Source organism: Carex rostrata, chromosome 5 (assembly GCF_964058835.1).
Source record: "Carex rostrata chromosome 5, lpCarRost1.2, whole genome shotgun sequence".
Taxonomy (NCBI): domain Eukaryota; kingdom Viridiplantae; phylum Streptophyta; class Magnoliopsida; order Poales; family Cyperaceae; genus Carex; species Carex rostrata.
In genome coordinates, this window is record NC_135922.1 from 14,843,352 (window position 1) to 14,866,207 (window position 22,856).

General features: G+C 34.4%; 1 protein-coding gene across 1 annotated transcript; it reads left to right on the top strand.

The window, feature by feature from the left end:
* Window positions 1-1,657: 1,657 nt before the first annotated feature.
* Window positions 1,658-17,033, top strand: LOC144553913 (uncharacterized). Its single transcript, XM_078302093.1, has 6 exons — window positions 1,658-2,149; window positions 2,253-2,432; window positions 2,541-2,606; window positions 2,689-2,754; window positions 3,323-3,395; window positions 16,870-17,033. Exons 1-6 carry the CDS (start codon window positions 1,658-1,660, stop codon window positions 17,031-17,033), a joined length of 1,041 nt encoding a protein of 346 aa, XP_078158219.1.
* Window positions 17,034-22,856: the final 5,823 nt, after the last annotated feature.

Sequence of the window (22,856 nt, forward strand, 5' to 3'; positions counted from 1 at the left end):
AATACGATTCATACTTAGTGTCAACAATTTAACACTAATTTCGCTTCTATTATACTTGTTGAGAGATCCCTCGTCGCTTAAAGAAAATGTACCTTCTTGAAGATATATATAAGATAAATCCAAGACAATAAAATACTAAAGCCACGGTAAAGGTCAACTCAATAATGTTACCAATTCTATGTCCATGTTTAAATATACTATATTTTGGGAGGGGATTATGTCCGAAGCCATTTGTCCAAAATATTTTTTATCCATCTGATGAACTGTTTTAAATATTTTGGGAGGGGATTATGTCCTTCTTTATTTCATTTGAAATTTCGTTTAAGCCAAACCCTAACAAGCGTCCAGCTTTCACAACGAGAAAATAAGAGAAACTCTGATTGCTTGATCTGTTGCTTTAGAGCAGGCACGATGTGTGAAGTTTGGGAATATGGTGGAACTCAGATCCCTTGTGGTGAAAACTTGTTTCAGTGAAGAACGACATCAATGGATGACTGGGTAAAAAAAAAAAAAAAGTAGAAATATGCTGGGCCCTAAACTTTTTTCACAAAATTATTCAAATCAAAATACTAAGATTTCTCTAAAAAAAAAAAAAAAAAAAAAAAAAAACACACACACATGAGGCGCCCCAGGGCGTGGCGCCTCACTTGTGCTCTGGGCCGCCCCAGGGGCTGGCGCCCCATGGGGAATTTTGGGCCGCCCTGGGCCCAGGCGGTCAGGGCATTTTTAAAAAAAAATTGGGAACAGGGGCATTTTTAAAATTTACATTTGTTTTAGGGATATTAATAAAAATGGCCACTATTTTCCTCTCAAAGTCAACATTATGCTTATGCGCGCGTTTTTTATTTTTTTTTGAGTAAAATTCTTATGTGAAATATATATTTCATCAATTTGTTTGTGCTTGCTGTCACAAGTTAAAAATGGTTTCATTTTGATAGATATGGACATCTTTGTGTGAAGGCCATGAAGATTGTTAATGATTTCTGAAGGTCCTTAGATTTGTATGTTATTGCTAGTATAAAGTTTGAAACATTGTATGACGTACTAGATGAAAATGTTGCATAGCATGTTATCGAAAGTGGTGAACCTAATAAAGAGATGAGCTATCGAGATCCACTTCAATCACAATGTGAAGGGGAAGAGAAAACCTCAAAGCCTTGAAAACATCCAATTGAGAAAAAAAATGAAGACTCGGATATTTAAAAACAACCTAATGAATGAGGGCACAAATTGTCACAAGAAAACAGGGCAAAATTCTCGGATATGCCCACAGGTTCAGCCGGGAATGAATCCAATTAGACCTAGAAGGAGGCAACTGTCCCCCTTGAATTTTGAAATTATATAGAAAATTACAAGCCCATACTAATCTTGTCTCTCTCTGAAAATTATTTTTCCCTCCTCTGGAAAGCCCGAAGCAGAGGAACTAAATACTAAGAAAGGAATAATTTGTTTACATTAAATAAAAAAAAATACTAAGAAATTGAATACATTTTTTACATTGAATAATTTTTTTTTTGTAATATTTAATCAAATAAGACCGCTCAGACTTATCTTGAGCAGCAGAGTATAAATATCAACACCCCAAAGAGACATAACATGCATTGATCTAATTCTACCATTCTCCCAAATAAAAAAGTCCCAAAAAAGGTTTGAAGAAATGGATCACTGTGCAGTAGCATATGAACAAAATATTTGCGCTGATGAGCCAGAAATAATGCTACAATGGCTTAATTCGCAATACTTCAATCAATCCATTTCAATGCAACCCAAATTCTTACCTCTCCATGAGGATTCTACATATAACTCTTTTCCCAACCTGGAGTTTTACAATGCTTATCCATGTAATTTCTACGAGTCAAATCCTATCAATTGCTCCTTCCTCCCTTCTCTTGGTTACAAGAGCCACCAACAAGGCATGGAATGCATGGCAGAAGACCCACATGCCATGTCATACTCATATCTTGATGTCGATGTCAACCAACAATGTGAGAGTCAAGTTTTCACCGATGGGGTGGTGGACACCGATAATGTACTGCAGCTGAAGGAGAAAAGGAAGCTTGAAATCAATTGCAATGAGAAAGAAACCAATGATGTCACTGAAAGTATATCAAACAATGTGCCAAGAAAGAAATCCAGGCCGTCTGTTCGGGTTTGTGTCTTTCTTACATTCAATACTGTTTCAACCATGGATTGATGCATATACTCAACAATATGAATCAGGTTAATTTTGATTTAGTGTTTCAAAATTCCAGGCACCGAGAAGGGCTAAAACTAGCAAAGAAGGGAGTAGCAATGTAGAGTCAAGTTCATGCAGCTTTGAGGATGAATTGAACGGGGAATCAAATGCAAATTGTAATTCAAAAAATAATTCAAATAACAAATCAAAGGCCAACAGGGGATGCCCAACAGCCTCCCAAAGCCTATATGCAAGGGTATGTTATGATCATTATATAATAACTTAATTATCAAATCCTAGTACTGTTATAATATCCGTATAGTGTTTATTGGCCATTCCTAATTGGTGTTCCCTCATTAAGCAGAAGCGGAGAGCGAAGATCAATCAGCGTCTGAGAATTCTACAAAATCTTGTACCGAATGGAACAAAGGTAGGTTTGATTAAATTATTTATGCTTTTTTACTCTTCCTTTTTGAAGAAACTGCTTTTAATGGATTGAATTTGATTGACAGGTTGACATCAGCACAATGTTGGAAGAGGCAATTCTATATGTGAATTTCTTACAAATGCAAATTAAGGTATCCGATATATAATTAGTGTCAAACAGAAAATAATACAAAAATATATAACAATAAAAAGCTGAGCAAAGTTCGTGTGTGTTTTGTTCATTAAGAGAGTTTGGTGAGCATAACTCCAAAAACCTATTAAATTGACTTGATCAAGTGATAAATCCAAACCGTTGAATCCGATCAACCTCACAAGTAATGCATGTAAATACAAAATTTTAAATATTTCAAATTAAGTTAGAACAAATTTAGTCAACTGGTAAAAAAGTTAACTTCGTACAAGTTATTTTATAAGTTATTTTATGCATTTATTTTCCATAATATTTTTACTTCGTATAAAATGAAATCGAAAATTTTAAAATTTTGTATGTACATGATTCACTTGTGAAGTAGATTGGTTTTGAATTGTTTGAATCCAATCCAATAGATTTTCAATGTTGTACTCATCACCAAATCTCTTGGTGAGCACAACACATGCTAGCTTTGTTCAAAAAGACTATATATCTCTTATATAAATATATGTTAGTTTTGGTACTTACCTTTTTTGTATTAATTTTTTTTGAACTTTTGGTTAATGCAGCTTCTGAGTTCAGACGATCTATGGATGTATGCTCCTCTTGCTTATAACGGAGTCAACATTAACATTGATGACAGTATATATATGTCAATAGCCAGTAACAAAATGATGGAGAGTTGACACCAATGAGGGAGGAATAAACAAATACAAATAATTTATTTACTTTTTCTTGCTGTAATGTTTTCCTTTTTGTTTGTTTCTATATTTGAACTTCTCAAAAAGATAAAAAGAGTAATGATCATAGGGGTGTTAATGACACCCATTTACCCATTTATCCTATCCGTATCGTATTCGATAAGACGGGTATGGGTAATATTTTTTTTTTTCATTAACTTATTGGGTATGGGTATGGGTAAGAACTTTTTTTTCATTAGATGAACGAATATGGGTACGGATAAAGGTTATTTCGTACCCGTTGGGTAACGGGTAATTATATAAAATAAAGGGTAAATTTTGTCGGAGGTCACTGGACTTTAGTCTTTGTTACTAATTGGTCACTCAAGTTTGTTTTGTATCTTGGTAGGCATTCAACTTTCAATTTGTTTCAATCAAATCATTGTGTAACCATTTTTGTTTAAAATAATGATAAAATATGACATAACAGTCTTATTCAGCATATTTAATAAATTATGCAACTTATTTGGGGCCATAAAGTATTTCTCACCCACTTTCTCTCTTTCTTTTTCCTCTCTTCCAGCACGTCTATACTCTGCACTTGTTTATCTTTGTTTTCTCGGCCATCCATTGCCAATGTGTCTCTCCATTATATTCCATACACAAGTACATAACAAATTCTAGCTAATTCAAAAATCTTCTATTAAATCAATTTAATTCAAAAGGCTGCTCTCTTATTCTATTGAACGCTTGCCATCTTCTACCCGATCAGAGTATAAGAAATAAGGGTATAACATTTATATCAATTAAAACACTATGTTCTAGCTAATTACCTTCATTTTTTAAGTAAACAACCACTTCTTTATTTCATTTGAAATTTCGTTTAAGCCAAACCCTAACAAGCGTCTAGCTTTCACAACGAGAAAATAAGAGAAACTCTGATTGCTTGATCTGTTGCTTTAGAGCAGGCACGATGTGTGAAGTTTGGGAATATGGTGGAACTCAGATCCCTTGTGGTGAAAACTTGTTTCAGTGAAGAACGACATCAATGGATGACTGGGTAAAAAAAAAAAAAAGTAGAAATGTGCTGGGATAGAGATCAGAGGGTGAGAAATACTTCATGTCCCAAAATAAGTTGCATAATTTATTAAATATGCTGAATAGACTGCCATGTCATATTTTATTATTATTTTAAACAAAAATAATTACACAGTGACTTAATTGAAACAAATTGAAAGTTAAATGGCTATCAAGATACAAAACAAACTTGAGTGACCAATTAGTAACAAAGACTAAAGTTCAGCGACCTCCCACGAAATTTACCCTAAAATAAATTATATCATAAGAAGAATATTATGCTAAATATTTTGTTTTTTTATTTGAATGTTTTATTATTTAGTTAAGGAATTGAATTTGTTAGAATATATATTTGTGATTTTGATTTTTTTTTTGCTTAATAAAAAACTATTACTTAGAATTAACTGTATATTTATATTTTAATTTTAATTTTATATTAGTAATTGTGATTGCATATGTATGACAGGATAAGTTTTGATGGTTTATTTGAAAAATTAATAAAATTATTATATTTGTATTATTTGTTATTCACCCACTACCGTTCGTTACCCGGTAATTTTAATGGGTATGAGTAGGGCAGGATAAGACAAATTCTTAACGGATATGCGTAGGGTATGATAAGGTTAATTATTAGTGTGTATGGGTGTGAAAATGGTTCCATATACCCGTATCGTACCCATTGATACCCCTAAATGATCAGAATGATCCAAGTGACTTCTTACATATTGGATTCTTTGTCACTTAGCTTTCTTGTAAGCTCTGTAATACGATTCATACTTAGTGTCAACAATTTTACACTAATTTCGCTTCTATTATACTTGTTGAGAGATCCCTCGTCGCTTAAAGAAAATGTACCTTCTTGAAGATATATATCAGATAAATCCAAGACAATAAAATACTAAAGCCACGGTAAAGGTCAACTCAATAATGTTACCAATTCTATCTCCATGTTTAAATATACTATATTTTGGGAGGGGATTATGTCCGAAGCCATTTGGACTATATCACCGTCCAAAATATTTTTTATCCATCTGATGAACTGTTTTAAATATTTTGGGAGGGGATTATGTCTTTATTTACTATGTAAACCAAACACAAGAAAATATAAAATAGAAATATTGCAGTGCTATACTACTATCTTCCCACTTGTAGGTGCATGTCGTCATGAGAAAGAGATAAAGTTCACAAATGTGTATACCCGTTTTGAAGAAATGAAGAAAACTTTGAATATCACAAAAAGTTTCAACGGATCTTCAAAACTACGCACTCCAATTTTATTCAACAAAGAATTTTAATAGTTTCTTTATTTAACATGATTTAGAAAAAAAAAATTAAAAGCTAATTATATTTTGAGCAATAATTCTATACTTGATCTTTCTGCTTGTGTAACATTATGCAAACTACATACATGATTTAATGATTAAAAATAATATACGAACTATCTGAATGTATGTTTTTTTCAGACAAAAATGTTACATTTAAAGAACAAGTATATTTTTGGTTAATATTAACAAGATAATTAAGCTACATTAAACTGAATTAATATCAATTCAATCATTTAGAATTATGTTTGACTAATAAAGATATATTATTATTTGAAATGGTAAAATATTTAGAAGTAAATATTGAACGCTAGAAGTAGAACTCAATGAGATACAAAAATATAGAACTAAAGCTTTGTAATATTATTGGTCTTCTTTAATTAATTTGGACTATTTTAATTACGGAAAATAGAAGAATTGAAGGTTAAATATGTATATATATATATAAATGCAAACTTTAAATAAATAGAAATGAAAAGAAAAATGACCAAATGGCCAAAGCCACGCGACATGTGGTTGGGAAACACCTAGTTAAATTAACTTAATTTAAAAGGCTTCTTCTCTTTCCTTCTCCCGTAAAAGAAAGAAGAAAAAAACAGAGAACCAAATAAACGGGAAAAAGAAGAGAAAGGAAAAGAAAAGTAAAAAGAAAGAAAACATAAGAGTTTCTCTCTCGCTGGCTGATGCGATTGAATCGATGGTTGACTATGTTCTGTCTTCCTCAGCCGTGTTATGCAGCCATTGGCTATAATTATGAGAAAGACTGATGAGACAGAATGATAAGGAAGAACAGACTATTAGCGACCTCATATGTTGCCCTATGATATCAGGTGCAGGGTTATTGAATTAGTCTGAGGTTCATAACTAGGAATTAAATCGTAACTTGCTATGCATTTTAAATATTTAATTGACTGCATTGATTGAACTGTTGCATCATATGCATAGCCCAATAAAATTGAATCTGAATTACATGTAAGTATGTTGATCGTCATATTGATATTGTTTATCGATTGATTGATTGAGATTTGAGATCATAGTGAATTAATTGATTGAATATGGAATACAGTAATCCTTAACTTCCATATAGTGGAGGAAAATAATTAATATATCGTAAAGTCTAGCTAGCTACTAGATTTTACTCCATGACCCTTAGCCCAGTACCGGTTGGATAGAAGATATTGAATAAATGTTTATTATGACTGTAGGACTAATTAACTATGGTAACTATCTTATCATTGATTTTGTAATATTGATTTTGTATTAGCTCTGTTAACAAATTATCAGGATAGTTAGAATAGTATAATACCTGACACGATAGACACATGTTATAATATCTGTTACTGTTAACAGACTAGTAATTGTAAAGTTAAGAAACCAAACGTTAGTATATTTAGTAGTTGTAAAGATTAGGTTCCAAACATTATCAGACTTTATGGTTCAAAAGATTTTGACCCAAACTATTTATTCTTATAAGATTTTTGGAGTTTTGATTTATTTATGTAATTTTTGTTGTTCAATTGGATACTATTATTGAGCATTTGTATTCATCATTATGAAATGAACTGTTAGTTTCTCGTGTGCAGATTTCATTATGAATACGGATTTCCTTCGAATCCAATAATATGAGAGGCAATTAGCACTGAGGAATAATTTATTATTTCTCACCCGTTTTCTCATGTAGGATTTGCAGGTTTATTATACGAAGACAGAGAAATGCTTTTAGAATTATAATTGACAACAGAGCCAACTAAAGATATGGATTTTGGTTATGTTATCTGACAGGATGCAGATAATATTTCTCTAGGATCATCCACTATAAATGATTAGAAAACTCTTATAAATTAAATTGGAATGTGGTAAAAATAATAGATGATATTGGCACTGCATACAAAAAATCTGTGCATTGTGTTACATATATTGAATGATAAATATAAGGCTGTAGAATTGTTGCACCATCAGGATCAGGGGGGTGACAGCTTGAAGGGTGTGTTTTTTTTTTCTCGGGAGTACAAATTTTATATCTCCTTTGAAACAGATATATAAAACACTAATAATGATTTCAATGTTCTTTTGAATTTGGATAAAAAAAAGACAACAAAGCTGAGGGAGAAAATTATTATGAAAAGTTGTAAAATGTTTTTGGAAAGAATTAATGGAGTTCTGTTTGCTTAGGTACTGTATCCAGTAGCTATATGTATTTAATGTATTTCTATTTTTAATTTGAACAGTTTTAATATAATTTGATGATCCAGCAATGAAAATAGTATCACACGGTGAAGTAGCTATTTGAACAAGTTATGATTAGCCATTCGGACTAATTCTGCTCCCCTATATTTTTTACCACAAGAATAAAATTAAGATGTTTCCCATGACGTACAGAAAAAATAGAAAAGAAAATGGAAACTAAACTCAGAGAAAAAGAAGAATCTTTTGAAGAATAGTACCTAAAACAGTTCCAAATTTTTCCTGATAATTTCAGTATAAAGAGCACTACAGGTAATGACCAGGAAAGTTCTTCTGCATCCAAAATTTATGCAGCTTTTGTCACACCCCGCGGTCACGGGATGCGACAGTCTCCCGCCGTAAGCATACAACGCCGTGTATGCTTACAAGGCTATTCAATTTATACTTAACAATTCAAAATGAAATAATATAAACCAAGTTTATATATACACCAATCAGAGTACACAGTCTGGTCAGAATATAATACAACAAAAAGTATCTCATCCGGATACCAACCACGAGGCCTACCCTAAGACTATACAACAAAATGTACTAAGGTCATGAGATGGTAAGCTACTATGGCCTACTACTCGCATGCCTCTCCAGAATCAGTCGCACCCGTACCTGTAAAAATAACCGGGAGGGTGGGGGTGAGAATAAATTCTCAGTGCGAATTTGCCACAGTTTGAATTATTGGACTTGCAATCAAACTTCATATTCAAAAATGAAACCCAAACAATAACAAAGCAAACAGATATATATAATAATAAATAACAAAATGCCAATGCTCGACAACAATTAATCAACCTGAAACACAGTTCACGGAACTTCCAAGATGAATTTCAAAACACAACATATATTTGGCTTAACTTAATTCATTAGGGCTTGTAGCAACTACAGATGTTCTTTCGAGCTGGACCGTTATCAAACCCACATCTGTAGGGTTACAGGCGCCTACAGATGGCCAACCAAGCTAGACCCTTTATCTGACACCCATCTGTAGCTGTTTGGCTTAACCATATCCTAAGGTCTGGTTACAAGTCACCTATACAGGTCAACTTGACACAAATGCAAACACACGGAATCAAAGTCAGCCATACCGCTCAACCTTGCAATTTCATTCAAATAGAATCACAAACAACTATCAGCCTTGCAAAATTCATTAAACAGGTCAACGGATAGGTCACCGTCACCTTATCCAGCCACCTAAACAGGTCGGTCTGGCAAATTCATAACAGGTCAACGCATAAATCAGCAGCGTCACCTTATCCAGCCACCTAAACAGGTCGGTCTGGCAAATTCGAACAGGTCAACGCATAAGTCAGCAGCGTCACCTTATCCAGCCACCTAAACAGGTCGGCCTGGCAAATTCGTAAACACAGGTCAACGGATAGGTCACCGTTACCTTATCCAGCCACCTAAACAGGTCGGCCTGGCAGATTCATTCACATCAAGAACAATTAATAGAACTAATCAAATAATAACCATACCAACATGCCAATTAACCTTAACCGAACAATCCAAATCATTCTCAGTTATGCAAGAATCAATCTACAGCATGAATTCCAAAATATGCAACAATTAATCATTCAACATGACAAACGAATAAACAGTTTAATTCCTGAAAATAAAGTATCAAACAAGTCCAAGAATCCCGCACCTGTTTAAGACGAGCGTACCGCTTAGTTACGGATCGGGCGTCTCGAATTGCCTCGCGATATCTTGCTCGACCGAGCCTACACCTATATTATACGTTTACTTGGTTTAATTCGGGTTCAGTGGTCTATACGTTTACTTAGGGTTTGTATAGTCCTAAATCAATTCTTTTCGGTTCCTTCTTTCTTATTAAAAATCTCATATAACGGTGCACAATTGCATCTAGGCCCTCTAGCCATATACCATTTCACTTTGGTAACAATCAATCACCGTTTCACTACTTTGGTTCTCGGATCAATTCAATTTACCGATTGGTTAAACCCTAATTTGGTCAAAACCTCAAATTAACCGTTAAACGTTCTAAAAATTCACGATCAGGAAGCAACCCTACCGATTACAAGTCTAATTGGTTGGGTTAAACAAATCAAATCACGATTATGCCAACTTTCAGTTTTGGCACGAAACCCTAGAAATCAGAATTCACAAATCGGAAGGAAATCGGGAAAAGATTGGCAAGTAAACAAGCAAGGAGTGTAGAGGAACTAGTCCTCGAGCAATTCGAACACAAATCTCGAGTTTAAAACGAAAATCTGAGAAATCGAGAAAAATCGAGGTTTAGAAAAAGAAAATGAGAGAAAAGAATACCGAATCAGGGAGTTGGGAGAGATTCACGGGCGCTTACTCGGTTCCAGTTTCAATTTCTCGTAACAATTGGGGGTTTGAGATAGACGGGAAACTCTCTCGCTCTTTTTCTTCTCTCTAGGCAAAATCTTACTCAAATATGTGAAAGGAATGAAGTGGGAGAGAGAGAGAGCAAAGGAATTATGCAAATAAGTCCTCAGATTCATCCAGTGCGGATCACTCACCCGCACTGGACCTGAGTGTGGACGCACTCAGCAGTTTGTAGGTCCTTCCAGCACTTTCCAGTGCAAACATCGGTGTCGGTGCGGGTCCTCCACCCGCAGTGCGGGTCACTTCACCCGCACTCAGCACTTAGCCAGTTTTCAGAAATAAATTTTAACACAGAAATCACCCGCAGTGAGGGTAGTCAGTTTTCAGAATGAATTTTAACACAGAAATCACCCGCAGTCAGCACTTAATCAATTTTCATAATGAATTTTAACACAGAAATCACCCGCAGTCAGCACTTAGTCAGTTTTCAGAATGAATTTTAACACAGAAATCACCCGCAGTGCGGGTGGCTTCACCCACAGTGCGGGTCACTTCACCCGCACTCAGAACTTAGTAGATTTTTGACAGAATTTCAGAAAAAAGTCCGAGCGTAATGCGAACGCACTGACCCGCAGTGCGGGTGGCCTCACCCGCACTCAGTACTTAGCCAATTTCAGTTCAACACAGAAACTTCATGAGTGCGGCCGCACCCACCCGCACTCACAGAAATTTTAAAGGCAATTTAAGAAAAACAGAAGTCAGTGCGGGTCAGTCACCCGCAGTCACCACCAGTGCGGACGCAGTGAGCCTGTAAAGTCTCAAATTCTCGAAATTTCGACGCGGTTTCGATTCACACTTAACTTACTTAATTAGAGGAATCTAAATTAAGGTTTTAACTTCCATTTTGTTAGCACAATTAACTTGATTCTTGCTTTTAATTCATTTGAATTTAATTGTAAAAATTTCGTAACGTAACATTTCTCCCCCCTTAGAATAAAGTTCAGTCCTCTGAACTAAATTGCGTACCTGAGTCGTTGAATAGTTCCGGATACTTCTCACGTATGCTTTTCTCATGTTCCCACGTCGCTTCCTTAGTCGAATGGCGTCCCCATTTGACCAGAACAAGTTTGACCGCCTTGCTCCGAAGTTGCTGTTCTTTTCGGTCCAATATCTGCATTGGCTCTTCTTGATAGGACAAGTCATCTTGGACATGCAAGTCGGAGTGATCAATGCAATGAGATGGATCTCGTACGTATCGGCGTAATTGTGACACATGAAACACCGGATGAACCCGGTCCAATGCTGGTGGCAATGCAAGCTCATCTGGGTTTCAAATCCATAACCTCCCACATAGAGACCATGTGCTTTTGCCACTAGGCCAAAGACTGATTCTTACAACGAACACTAGTAGTTCCTAGTATTGGAGCACTCTCCAATGGTCAAAATTTTTAGCAACCCTCACAGTTATCTCTCTACCAAATGCTTTAGACATGCTTGTTTGTATGTACGTCATAAGTAAGAAAATTAATTACTTTAATTAATTAGAAGATCAAATATTTCCTTTAAATGTATTATTTAATTTTTAATCTTTTAACAAATCATAAAATGAACATTTTATAAATAATAAATAATTTTTATAAGAGAAGTTGGGTAAATTTGTGTGTTTTTGAAATTTGAAAGAGTAAACATGATATTAATAATTAATTTTAGAGGAGGAAATACGTAATTTTGAGAATTTTAAGAAGTCCACATAAAAAATTCCACCTAAGAACTTTAATATTTTACAATAAACAAAGTTGAAATAATCTTAAAAAAATTAAGAAATTGAGAACCAATCTTTGGTCTAGTTGCAAATACAAAGATCTATGCATGAGAGATTGTAAGTTCAAAATCTAAATGGAAGATTTCTTTGTGGATACTACATAGTTAAATCTTGACATCCAAATTTTATTAAAAAAAAAAAGAATTGAAAAATTGAAAAATGTTAAAAAAGATGGGGAAAAAAATTGAGGCAATATATGGCAGAAAAAAGAAAGCAATGGAAAGTGAGTTCTTATCAATCAATATTGAAAATGTAAATAATATCTCTCCTTTTGCACATCATTATCTATCATTTTCTTGAAAAATACTAAACGAAGTGATCTTAAGAAAATATATTCCACAATTTTCAAGTTTTATCCATACCTCATGCGGTCCTTAGACTTTGTCGTGTGACACACATGTCAAATTGAGTTTGCGGAGACATGCGCGCATAACGGCATCCATCCATTGCAGAATTCGCATTCTGTGAGATATCTCATATTTTGTCGAATTTTTTATTGATAGAAAATCATAAAAATAAATAATTAAAAAAAAATCAGTAGAAAATTTTTTTTAAAAAAGAAGAGAACAGCCATTCTGTTAATAGTTTTGTAGTAATGATTTTATAATTAAATTGAGTGAATTAAGTGGTTTTTTTAGCAAATGAATATTTAGTTTTTAGTTCGTTAAATGAAATTACTAATATTTTTAATTTTAATTACTAGTAAATGTTGCACATGCAACACGTTAAAATATGACATACTAAATCATGTCCAACGTGTGACTTGTTTTAGTATGTCCGAAACACAACACCCGTGTTGTGTTATGTTTCGAATGGGTGCCATTTTCAGTTTGTCTAGAACACAACACGATACGATACGTTTGAAACATGGTACATGTCACTTGTGTTGGAACACGTGTCATGTGTGTCGTGTTTCCACATGTTCATAACATGACACGCCATATTTGAAACACGTGACGGGCTAACACATTAAAATTTCTAAACGTGCCATGTTGCATAGTACCGGAGATAAACACAACACGTTTAACAACATATCATGGTTGAATAAGTCGTATTTTGACATTCATTACAAGATTCACAAACAATTAAACTAAAAACTATTGCTAATTTAATTTAACTAATTAAAAGAAAAATATTCATTTATTAAAATTCAGCTTGTCATTATAAAAAAATTCACTTAATTCACTAAGTTTAATTATCACATCATTACTACAAAATTGTTAACACAAAAATAATTGTTTTCCCTTCATAAGCAGATAAATTCAAGAGTTTTTATTTTATATTAGTGTAGATCTAATCCATAAAAATCTTAAAATGAATTAAACAGTTCAGATACATTAACTCAAATTTTTTTATTTTTTTTAGTTAATAAAGAGGATCCGAATTCCTCATTTGACTAGCACATCAGATTCTTTTTTGAGTTAATGCAGACTATTCTAGCTTATCTTGCATTCTTGCTTAACAATATACAAGTACTACTAAATCTAAAGTAATCATTCGAAGCAACTTTTTTTTTTTTTTTTAATAATTAGCTCTGTTTTATTTTCAACCTACAAAGTTGTAACCGTACCTCATGCGGCTCTTAGACTTTATCATCTGAGTATGTGACGGATGCCACTCCGCTGCTCTCTAAATGGAAGAGCAGGACTCTGTTATTCAAAATGTAATCGTTAAATTTTTTTCATGCACGAATTGCAACACAAATGAACGGTCGGATTTAGAATGATAGGGTCCTGCTCTCCTATTTGAAGAGCAGCGGAGTTGGGCGCAGTATGCGACAAGCATGTCAATTGAGTTTGCGGAGAAATGCATGACGACTTCCATCCACTGCAGGCGATACATTAATTAACACATGCATGGTATCTCATTTGAATACCTTATCTTGCTCAACAATATATACAACTTTTAGTTTTTTAGGAAACACAATATACAACTTACAAGTACTACTAAGCAGATGACAGTTTTTCAAGTACAAGTATTACTAGTACAACTTAACACAAGTACTACTAGTACAGTAGTACTTATCTAGCTTATCTTTTCCTCTTTTTTTTTTTTTTTTAAATATGTTCACACTTTTCAGAAATTTTTTTTGCATACCTCCCATTAGTCCTAGGCAGGTAAATGTAAGTTCAGTTTGGGGAGACATACATTTCGACATCCATCCATTTGCTTTCCTCGGTAACCGCAAAAGCAATTTATATTCTCTGCATTCAAGCACCGTTTTAATTTAGATCCTATCTGTTTATTACGTATTATCATAAATTTTAAAGAGAACTAGTGCATTACAGACGGAAACTAATTAATATGAATGAGGAGAATGCAAACTCAAACGATGCATTAATGAGGAGAATGCAAACTCTCACGACAATATACAGTACACATTCCAAGCATCTTCCGTCTTTTTTTCTTTTTCTTTTTTGAAAAGTGAGTCTCACCAGTTTTATTAGAAAGTAATATATTTTTTTTAACAGAATTCGGTACTTAAGCAAGTACCAGCAACTAAGTAATGAAATCAGAGGACCTTTAGCTTTGGTATTACAAATGATCAACTAGCCTAGTACATTAAAAAAAAAAAAAAACAGTCACAGAATCATTAATGTCTTGAATCCTGTGTTTAATAAATTTACTATATTGTCTGCGTGTAATTATAAAAGATAATTGTGATAATTTTTTCTACCAATAGAATGTCGACTTCATTTGACACATTAATTTATTATTATTTTTGAAAAATATCTTAATTTGTTTGATGCATCACGAGATCGACGACGACTTTTGAAACTAGAGATGTTTACATATATAATACAGTTCGGATAGAAGTATATTTATATATATCCGTTGAAAATAGATATTATTCATATTTTTTTATTTGATAAAAAATATTTTTCCGTACTCCCGTATTCTTATTTATTGACGTTATACAAGTAATAATATTCTATTATTATTTTTGAAAGATCATCATAATTCATTTGTTGCACGATGAGAGGACGACTTTGAAACTAGAGGTGTTTATTGGTATAATACCGTTCGGATAGAAGTATTTTAATATCTACTATTGCGAATATATATTATCCGTATTGTGTTTATTTGATAAAATATAAGTTTTTCTGTACTCTCGAATTTTTATTGCACAAGTAATAATATTCAGATGATCTATTATTATTAAAGAAAATCATCTTAATTCATTTGTTACGCAACAAAACGACAACTTTGAAACTAAAGATTTTGATAGATATATATGACACTACTAGAATTCTCGTTTTTACCAAGGACAGAAAAAGGACTTCTTCCAACAGGATTCCGTTGGAATAAGCCCAAAAATTGTCATTTTCAATGGCATCCGTTGGAAATAGTTTTATCTAGTTTTTTCCAACCGAAGGCTCTTGGAAAAAAGGACGCATGAAAATAGTTTGACACCCGGCCCATGTCTGGATTATTTCCAAGAGCATCGTGTGGTGGCCCACTTGATTATTTCCAAGGGCGTCAAACCTGAGACCCACTGAGTATTTCCAAGGATGATTAAGGTGGGGCCAACTTGATTTTTTCCAACGGCAATGTAGGTGGATCCCACCTGAGTATTTCCAAAACCCGCTAAGAACATTTTTTGTTCTTATGCTAATCCGTGCTAATCCCAATACCTTTATCCTAAAACAAAAATTCACCAATAGTGAATTAGTCACTGTTAAAACAAATGAAATCAATGCATTAGTTCAATGTTGGCACTGTAGTCACTACTTCTATTGCAAATAAAAAATCCATCTTAAGAGAATACTAGATCATACAATTACAACAACTGGTTTGAGGGCTCAAACCTAAATCAGCCACTAATCATACAACCCATGAGGATGTCAACCAAGTCAAGAAAAAGCAGTCAATCTAATTTGAAAAGCCCTCAACTTTTTTTGCGGTATCAGTACTGTATCCATTGTAATATTTATTGCCGTATCAGTACTTTTATGCCATCAATCTAATTTGAAAAGCCGTCAACTTTCTTCCTTTGCCAGCTCCATTGCAATACTTATGCTAATATCAGTACTGTATCCAAAGAATATCACCTAATATCAATACTTGATACCTAGATTGTTCTGTTAGGTCATGCATATCAGTACTGTATCCAAAGCAATGATGAATCTATTTTTATGCTAATATTATCTCACCTTTGTGACTGATCCAACTCCCACACAAATCAATTCAAAATCAAAATCACTTTCAGTCTCCTAAGTATTAGCAAAGGCCCTCATTCCCTCATTCCCCTTCCCAATTAGACTGAATATCGACTCCGCCAAAGCTCAACAAAGAAAATTGAGAACACACAAGTAAATTTAAAGTTAAGGAGCACAAGCGACCGAGGCACACAAGAAAAAGAAAACCCTAACGGGTTGAGTGTTGAGCGACTCAAAGATCAGAAAATTGGGAGAGAGAGTTAGAGAAAAAAACTTTGGAGAAGACCAAAATCCTAGGACCATGGAGGCAAAGGCTAGAGACGTGGATTGCGGTGTGGGGCCGGTCGCTTTGCTGCCTCGCTTTCGCAGCACGTCCTAAATAATTAAATTATTAAAAAGTATTTTCTAAAAATAATAAGTTTTTAATAGAGAAGATAATGTAATTAAAAGACTTAACAAGTAGGACAGAAGGATTCCTAATTTTGCTTTCTTTTTGTTTTACAGGTCATGCTGAAAGATTGATTACCATAGAAGTTTGCAGTAATTCTCCTATGTCAACTGTACACAACACTATCAATTTCAACACAAAGCCTCAGAACTTGGCAGAAAAATTGCCTCCGAATTATACAGAGAGCAAGGCGACCATGTCATTCATTGCCAAAAAGTAAAAAAACCGACTTGCAAGCAAATAAAAAAGTATGGATGAGCAAGAAAGTAGAGATTTACATCAAGGAAGAATTGAACCCTCGAATACCTACCTTATTAGCACCCAAAATTGTATTTGCACCTAATTAGTCTTTGAATTTTTTTACTCGGTGAGTGCATCAGATTCTCTCAAAATAACCAACTGTGTACTTGTCAACCAAAATTATTTTTTCATATATGTAGGAAAAAATTACCACGGTGCAGGATCAGTGACATACCTGCAAGGTGAGGTCAATAAAACCTCCACATTTCCTAGAACACTCATATTGAAGTAATAGTATGTCGTAGTCTGTGCTTACCTATGCTGGAAACCTTCAAGTAACAGTGCCATACCATTTGAATGGCTCATAGGTGGCCTCACACACATAGTAGAAATTATCGGTATCGGGATCGGGATCGGTCCTGGCCGATACCGATACGGGATCAAGGTATCGGATCGGGATCGGCTCAGGATCGGATTTTTTTTTTCTTTATGATTTGCTACGTGAGGATCGGCTCAGGGTCGGACGATACCGATCCGTATCGGCCGATTATTCCTACTATGCTCACACATTAATAACTAGATAAAATGAGAAACCAACATATTTCGAAGAGTGGGATACAAATTAACCAGTTTCACTTCCAGGCCGATTCATGTCACACATCAAACCAGTATAAGAATGAAAATAAATTGTTACTATTTGATCTAAAGATGATGTGTGACCCAACCAGTTGACACCATTAATTCTTGCCTATGTCTACAATAAGGAAATTATCACAAATATTGAATGCGCAAGTAATATCAATAGGAATATACTGCAAGTAATATCCATCTCTGAGTCTATGCTGACAGATCAAGAGGGTAAGGCTTACTTTTCGAATACTCTGACATATGAGGAATGGTTTTAATCACCTGTTGAAAAATTGAAAAAATGTGAGATGAACTATTTTAGTAAACTCAATTAATAAATTCTTTAATTGAGGGCATATACAAAAAGTTCATAAACTCAGTCCAGTAATGAATAAGAATTGCATTAAATAATAAATTATAAAAACAAAAAGTGAATCAAAGAAGATTACACTAGTAGCTCGGCCCTAGAACCCTAGCTCTGAACACTAGCACGTCGTTGGAACCCTAGCTCAGCGGCGACTTCCAATCAATCGAGCTACATCTCGGCGCTGGAACCCTAGCTCCGAAGCCTATCCAACGCTGTATTCCGGTTGGAACCCTAGCTCCGAAGCTTATCTTTTACTCTCTCTCTTTTTTTTTTCTTTTTTTTTTTAATATGTTCACACTTTTCAAATTTTTTTTTTTTTTTGCATACTTCCCTTTAGTCCTAGGCAGGTAAATGTAAGTTCAGTTTGGGGAGACATACATGTCGACATCCATCCTTTTGCTTTCCTCGGTTATCGCAACAGCAATTTATATTCTCTTCATTAAATTAAAGCACCGTTTGAATTTAGATCCTATCTGTTTATTACATATTATCATAAATTTTAAAGAGAACTAGTGCATTACAGACGGAAACTAATTAATATGAATTTTGTTAAGACGGTCAGAAAATAAACTCAAACGATGCGTTAATGAGGAGGATGCAAACTGAACTTATTAATATGAATTTTCGTTTCATTTGATTTTCATTTCAAGCATCTTCCGTCTTTTTTTTCCTTTTCTTTTTGAAAAGTGGGTCTCACCAGTTTTATTAGAAACTAATAGAATCTTTTACAAAATAATGAAATCAGAGGACCGATCCCGATCCCGATACCGATACAGGATCGGGGTAAAAGACGGAATGTATCTTTTACAAAATACCAGCAACTAAATAATGAAATCAGAGGACCTTATCTCTGGTATTACAAATGATCTTGTCTTTACTCGTCCCATCTTCCGGGATGTATCTTTTTGGTGGTTTGCCACGATTAACACGTGAAGGATATCTAGGCTGGATTTCAGAAGAACATACATCGTTGTTATCCTCTCGTGGTATTGCCTCAGTAAGATCTATCCATGGCTTATTTTCATTTGGTGAATAGCCCGACTGATCGGTTTCTGCTGGATTTTGTTGCTCATAACCTTCATCATTTTTCGAACCTGAGTCAATTGCTGCTGGACCTGAGTTATTTGCTAGATCTGTACCTGAATCAGTTGCTGCTCGACCCGAATCAACTGCTGGGCCTATACCTGAATCCACTGCTGCTAGACCCGAATCGGCTGCTGTTGGACCCGAATCAGTTGCTGTTGGACCCGAATTATTTGTTGGGCTTGAATCCGAATCATTTGCTGGGCCTGGACCCGAATCAGCTGCTGGGCCTGGACCTAAATCAGCTACTACTGGATCGGATAAAAAAGTTAGATCAAAGTCCGGTTCATCATGACTGCTGCCTTCCTGAATCGGATCTTGGATTTTGTTAAAAGATGACTCATTTTCTAAAAAAATAACATCCATGGTAGTAGAGAATTATCTAGTACCTGGATTATAGCATTTATAACATTTCTGATTTGCTTCCATTCTCAGAAAAACACATTTTTCAGCCCTAGGTTCTAGCTTTGTACGAAATGGTTTTTGTATATGGATATAAGCAACACACTGAAATATTTTTAGAGGCAAATTTAAGACAGATGGTATGGTCATACGAGATGATAGGACTTGGATGGGAGTTTTGTAATTATTTGCACTTGTGGGTGTACGATTTGAGAGGTATACAGCAAATGAAATGGCATTATCTCAAAACATAGGAGGTACTTTATTTTCAAGTAGTAATGATAGAGTCATTTCAAGGAGATGTCTGTTTTTTGTTCGGTAATGTCATTTTGCTGAGGTGTTCCTACACATGTTGTCTCATGAATAATCTCATTTTCTCTAAAAAAAATTTTGTACCCTCTGATTCAAGTATTTTGTCCCATTATCGCTCGTTATGGTTTTTATTTCTTTCCCAAATTGAGTCTTTACCAATTTATGAAAATCTTGAATAACTTTAGAAATCTCGTCTTTTGTTTTAAGTAAATAGAGCCAAGTCATTCTGGAGCAATCATCAATAAAAAAAACATACCATCTATAACCAGATTTGAAAATTATAGAGGATGGTTCCCATACATCTGTATGTATCAAATCAAAAGGATTCTTACATTTATTTTGACTACTATAATAAGTTGTTCTATGACTCTTAGATTGGATACAAGTTTCACAAACAAAATCTTTAGGATCTAAATGCAAAAATGAATCGGGTAAAAGCTTTTTCATGTATCCAAAAGACGGGTGACCTATTCTTTTATGTCATATTCAAATTTTATTCTTAGTAGATATATGATCTCCCCTTACTATATAATTGCTACTAGTTTTGACTTCATCCAAGTAATACAACCAATCATGTCTAGTACCATGGCCAATGATCCTTTTCGTGAGAATATCTTGAATTACACAGTGGTCATGAAACATAAGTACAACACAATTTTGATCATTTGTAAGTTGGCTAACATATATCAATTTTGTTGCAAGGGAATGAACCACAAGTGTATTTTTCAACCTTATTTGATTTGGTAATACAATTTCTCCTGCACCTTCTACAGGATAAACTTCCCCATTTGCATTAATGATTCCAGTTTTATGTGAAGTGCATATGATTTCTAATTCAGTTTTTTCATGTGTCATGTGGTCGGTTGCACCCGAGTCAATGACCCAACCTTCATTTTTTCTGTTTTTGCTCAAATTCGAGATATTACACTTACCCATACTAGTTTTGAAAATACCATTTTCACCTTCACAAAGATCTTCTTTTGTTTTTGACTTAGTTCTGACTGCTACTTGCTGAACAGATTGGTTCGGTCCTAGCTGCTACCTTGGCTCTGGTTCGGGTCCAGCTGCTACTCCTTACACAAGTGTAGGTTGCTGCTTACTGGTTACCCGACTACCTGCAACCACAGTTGTTGCTGCTACACCTTTTCCTTTCTCCTCATACTTATTCTTCTTGTCACCTTTCCACCAATCTGGGTAGGCTATCCCTTCGAAACATTTCTCTTTTGTGTGCCGGTTTTTGCCACAGTTTGTGCACCTTAGTTTTGTACTATCAAATTTTACATCAATAACACTTGAATGAATTATACCCTCGATCATGGCAACAGGTTGAGATATGATTTGTGTCGTCGGTTGAGGATTGTTTATGGTAGCAGTTTGCATAGCTGCCATTTGAGTCATCATTCTCGCCATTTGCTCAATTAGCGCAACAATGGTGGTTGATTCTTGGGATTTGGATTCTGACATTGTTCTACCAAATATTGATCGCTCGTTAGAGTAGTATAGCACGAAAAATTGAAGTTAAAGACAAGAAGGGCAACAATTTCTTTAGCTATACGACCAGGCAACCACACTCTGATACCATGTCAAAATTAATAGAACAACTTAAGAACTCAAAAACACAATACTCCGATGAATCTCCCTTCCCTTCCAGATTTTTTTTCCTTGTATGAATTACACGGCTCTTACATGCTTATTTATCAATTTAGAAATATTTTGTATATCATGCTAAACATAGAAACCAATCTTTAGAATTAATGACAAATAATCAAATACTATCTATTGCCTATTTCACTAGATATGATTGATATCCTTGAATTTCTTATTTCCTTCTTTTGAGTAGATATAGATCTTCTAGAGGATTCGACTTGATCCCCAAGTTATGCTGGAACCGAGTGTAATCTTAATAGAAAACTATCATCATTGACCAAGACTCGTTAATCAGAGTAGCAATAGCTGAGATCTTTCCAAATACAAACACAGGTGTTGTTAATGGCATATTATGACTTATGAGGAAAGCAAGAGACAAATTGGGGTTTTGTATGACCAGATAAAAGGATTCAAAGATGACTTACAAGCTTGCATTAATTTAAGCTTGGCGATGGAAGGTTTTGAAGAAGGGTGGGAAGATATGCTTGACAAGTACAACTTACAAGATTACCACCATTTGGAAATCATGTTTAAAACCCGAGAAAAGGTGGATTCCCCCTTATTTTTGGGAAATTTATGTCCACTTCACAATGAAGTGAAAGTGCTAATTTTTTTTTGAGGTTGTGGACCGACACACACACGTCAATCTACAAGTATGTCTTGCAATTTACAAATATGGTTGAGGAGATTTTTGGCAAAGAAGATGAAGGAGACTTTAGATCTTGCACAAAACAACTGAAACTATGGTCCTTTTCTCCAATATAAGTTGAAGCACGTTGGGTCTACACTTGACAAATTTATTCTGGTTTTAAGAATCTCTTTAGGGAAAGGACAAGATATGACGTACAAGAAGTAGAGAATTAGGATGAACTATAAGAGATGAAGAGGATACACGGTCCTACAACTTCTAATTGGTAAGTATATTCATACCAAGTTCAAGTGAATAAAGCAGTCACTGAGGTAATTTATAATTGCAAGGGTTTTGAATTTAAATGCCTTCTATGTTCACTTTCCTTAACAGTCATATATAACTACAAGAATGAGAGAGTATCCGTGACTGATATTGTCGGTATACTCTCGCAGATACTACCGCCGCTAATAGAAAAAAAAAATACTTTTATGTCGGTATACCCTCATAGGTAGTCACTTTTACCCTCACGAATACTCTCCCATTCTTGTCAAATCAACTCCATGCAGTGGACCTTCATCCTTGTTACATGTTGCCAAGGTGGACTAAAGAGGCAAATTATGGTTTGAGGAAATATCATCATGATATGAGATCAGTTGAAACCACATGGTCTGATGCTGAGAGGTAATGTGTTCACATTTTATGCTTTTTTTTTTTTTTTTTTTTGAATAAAATTC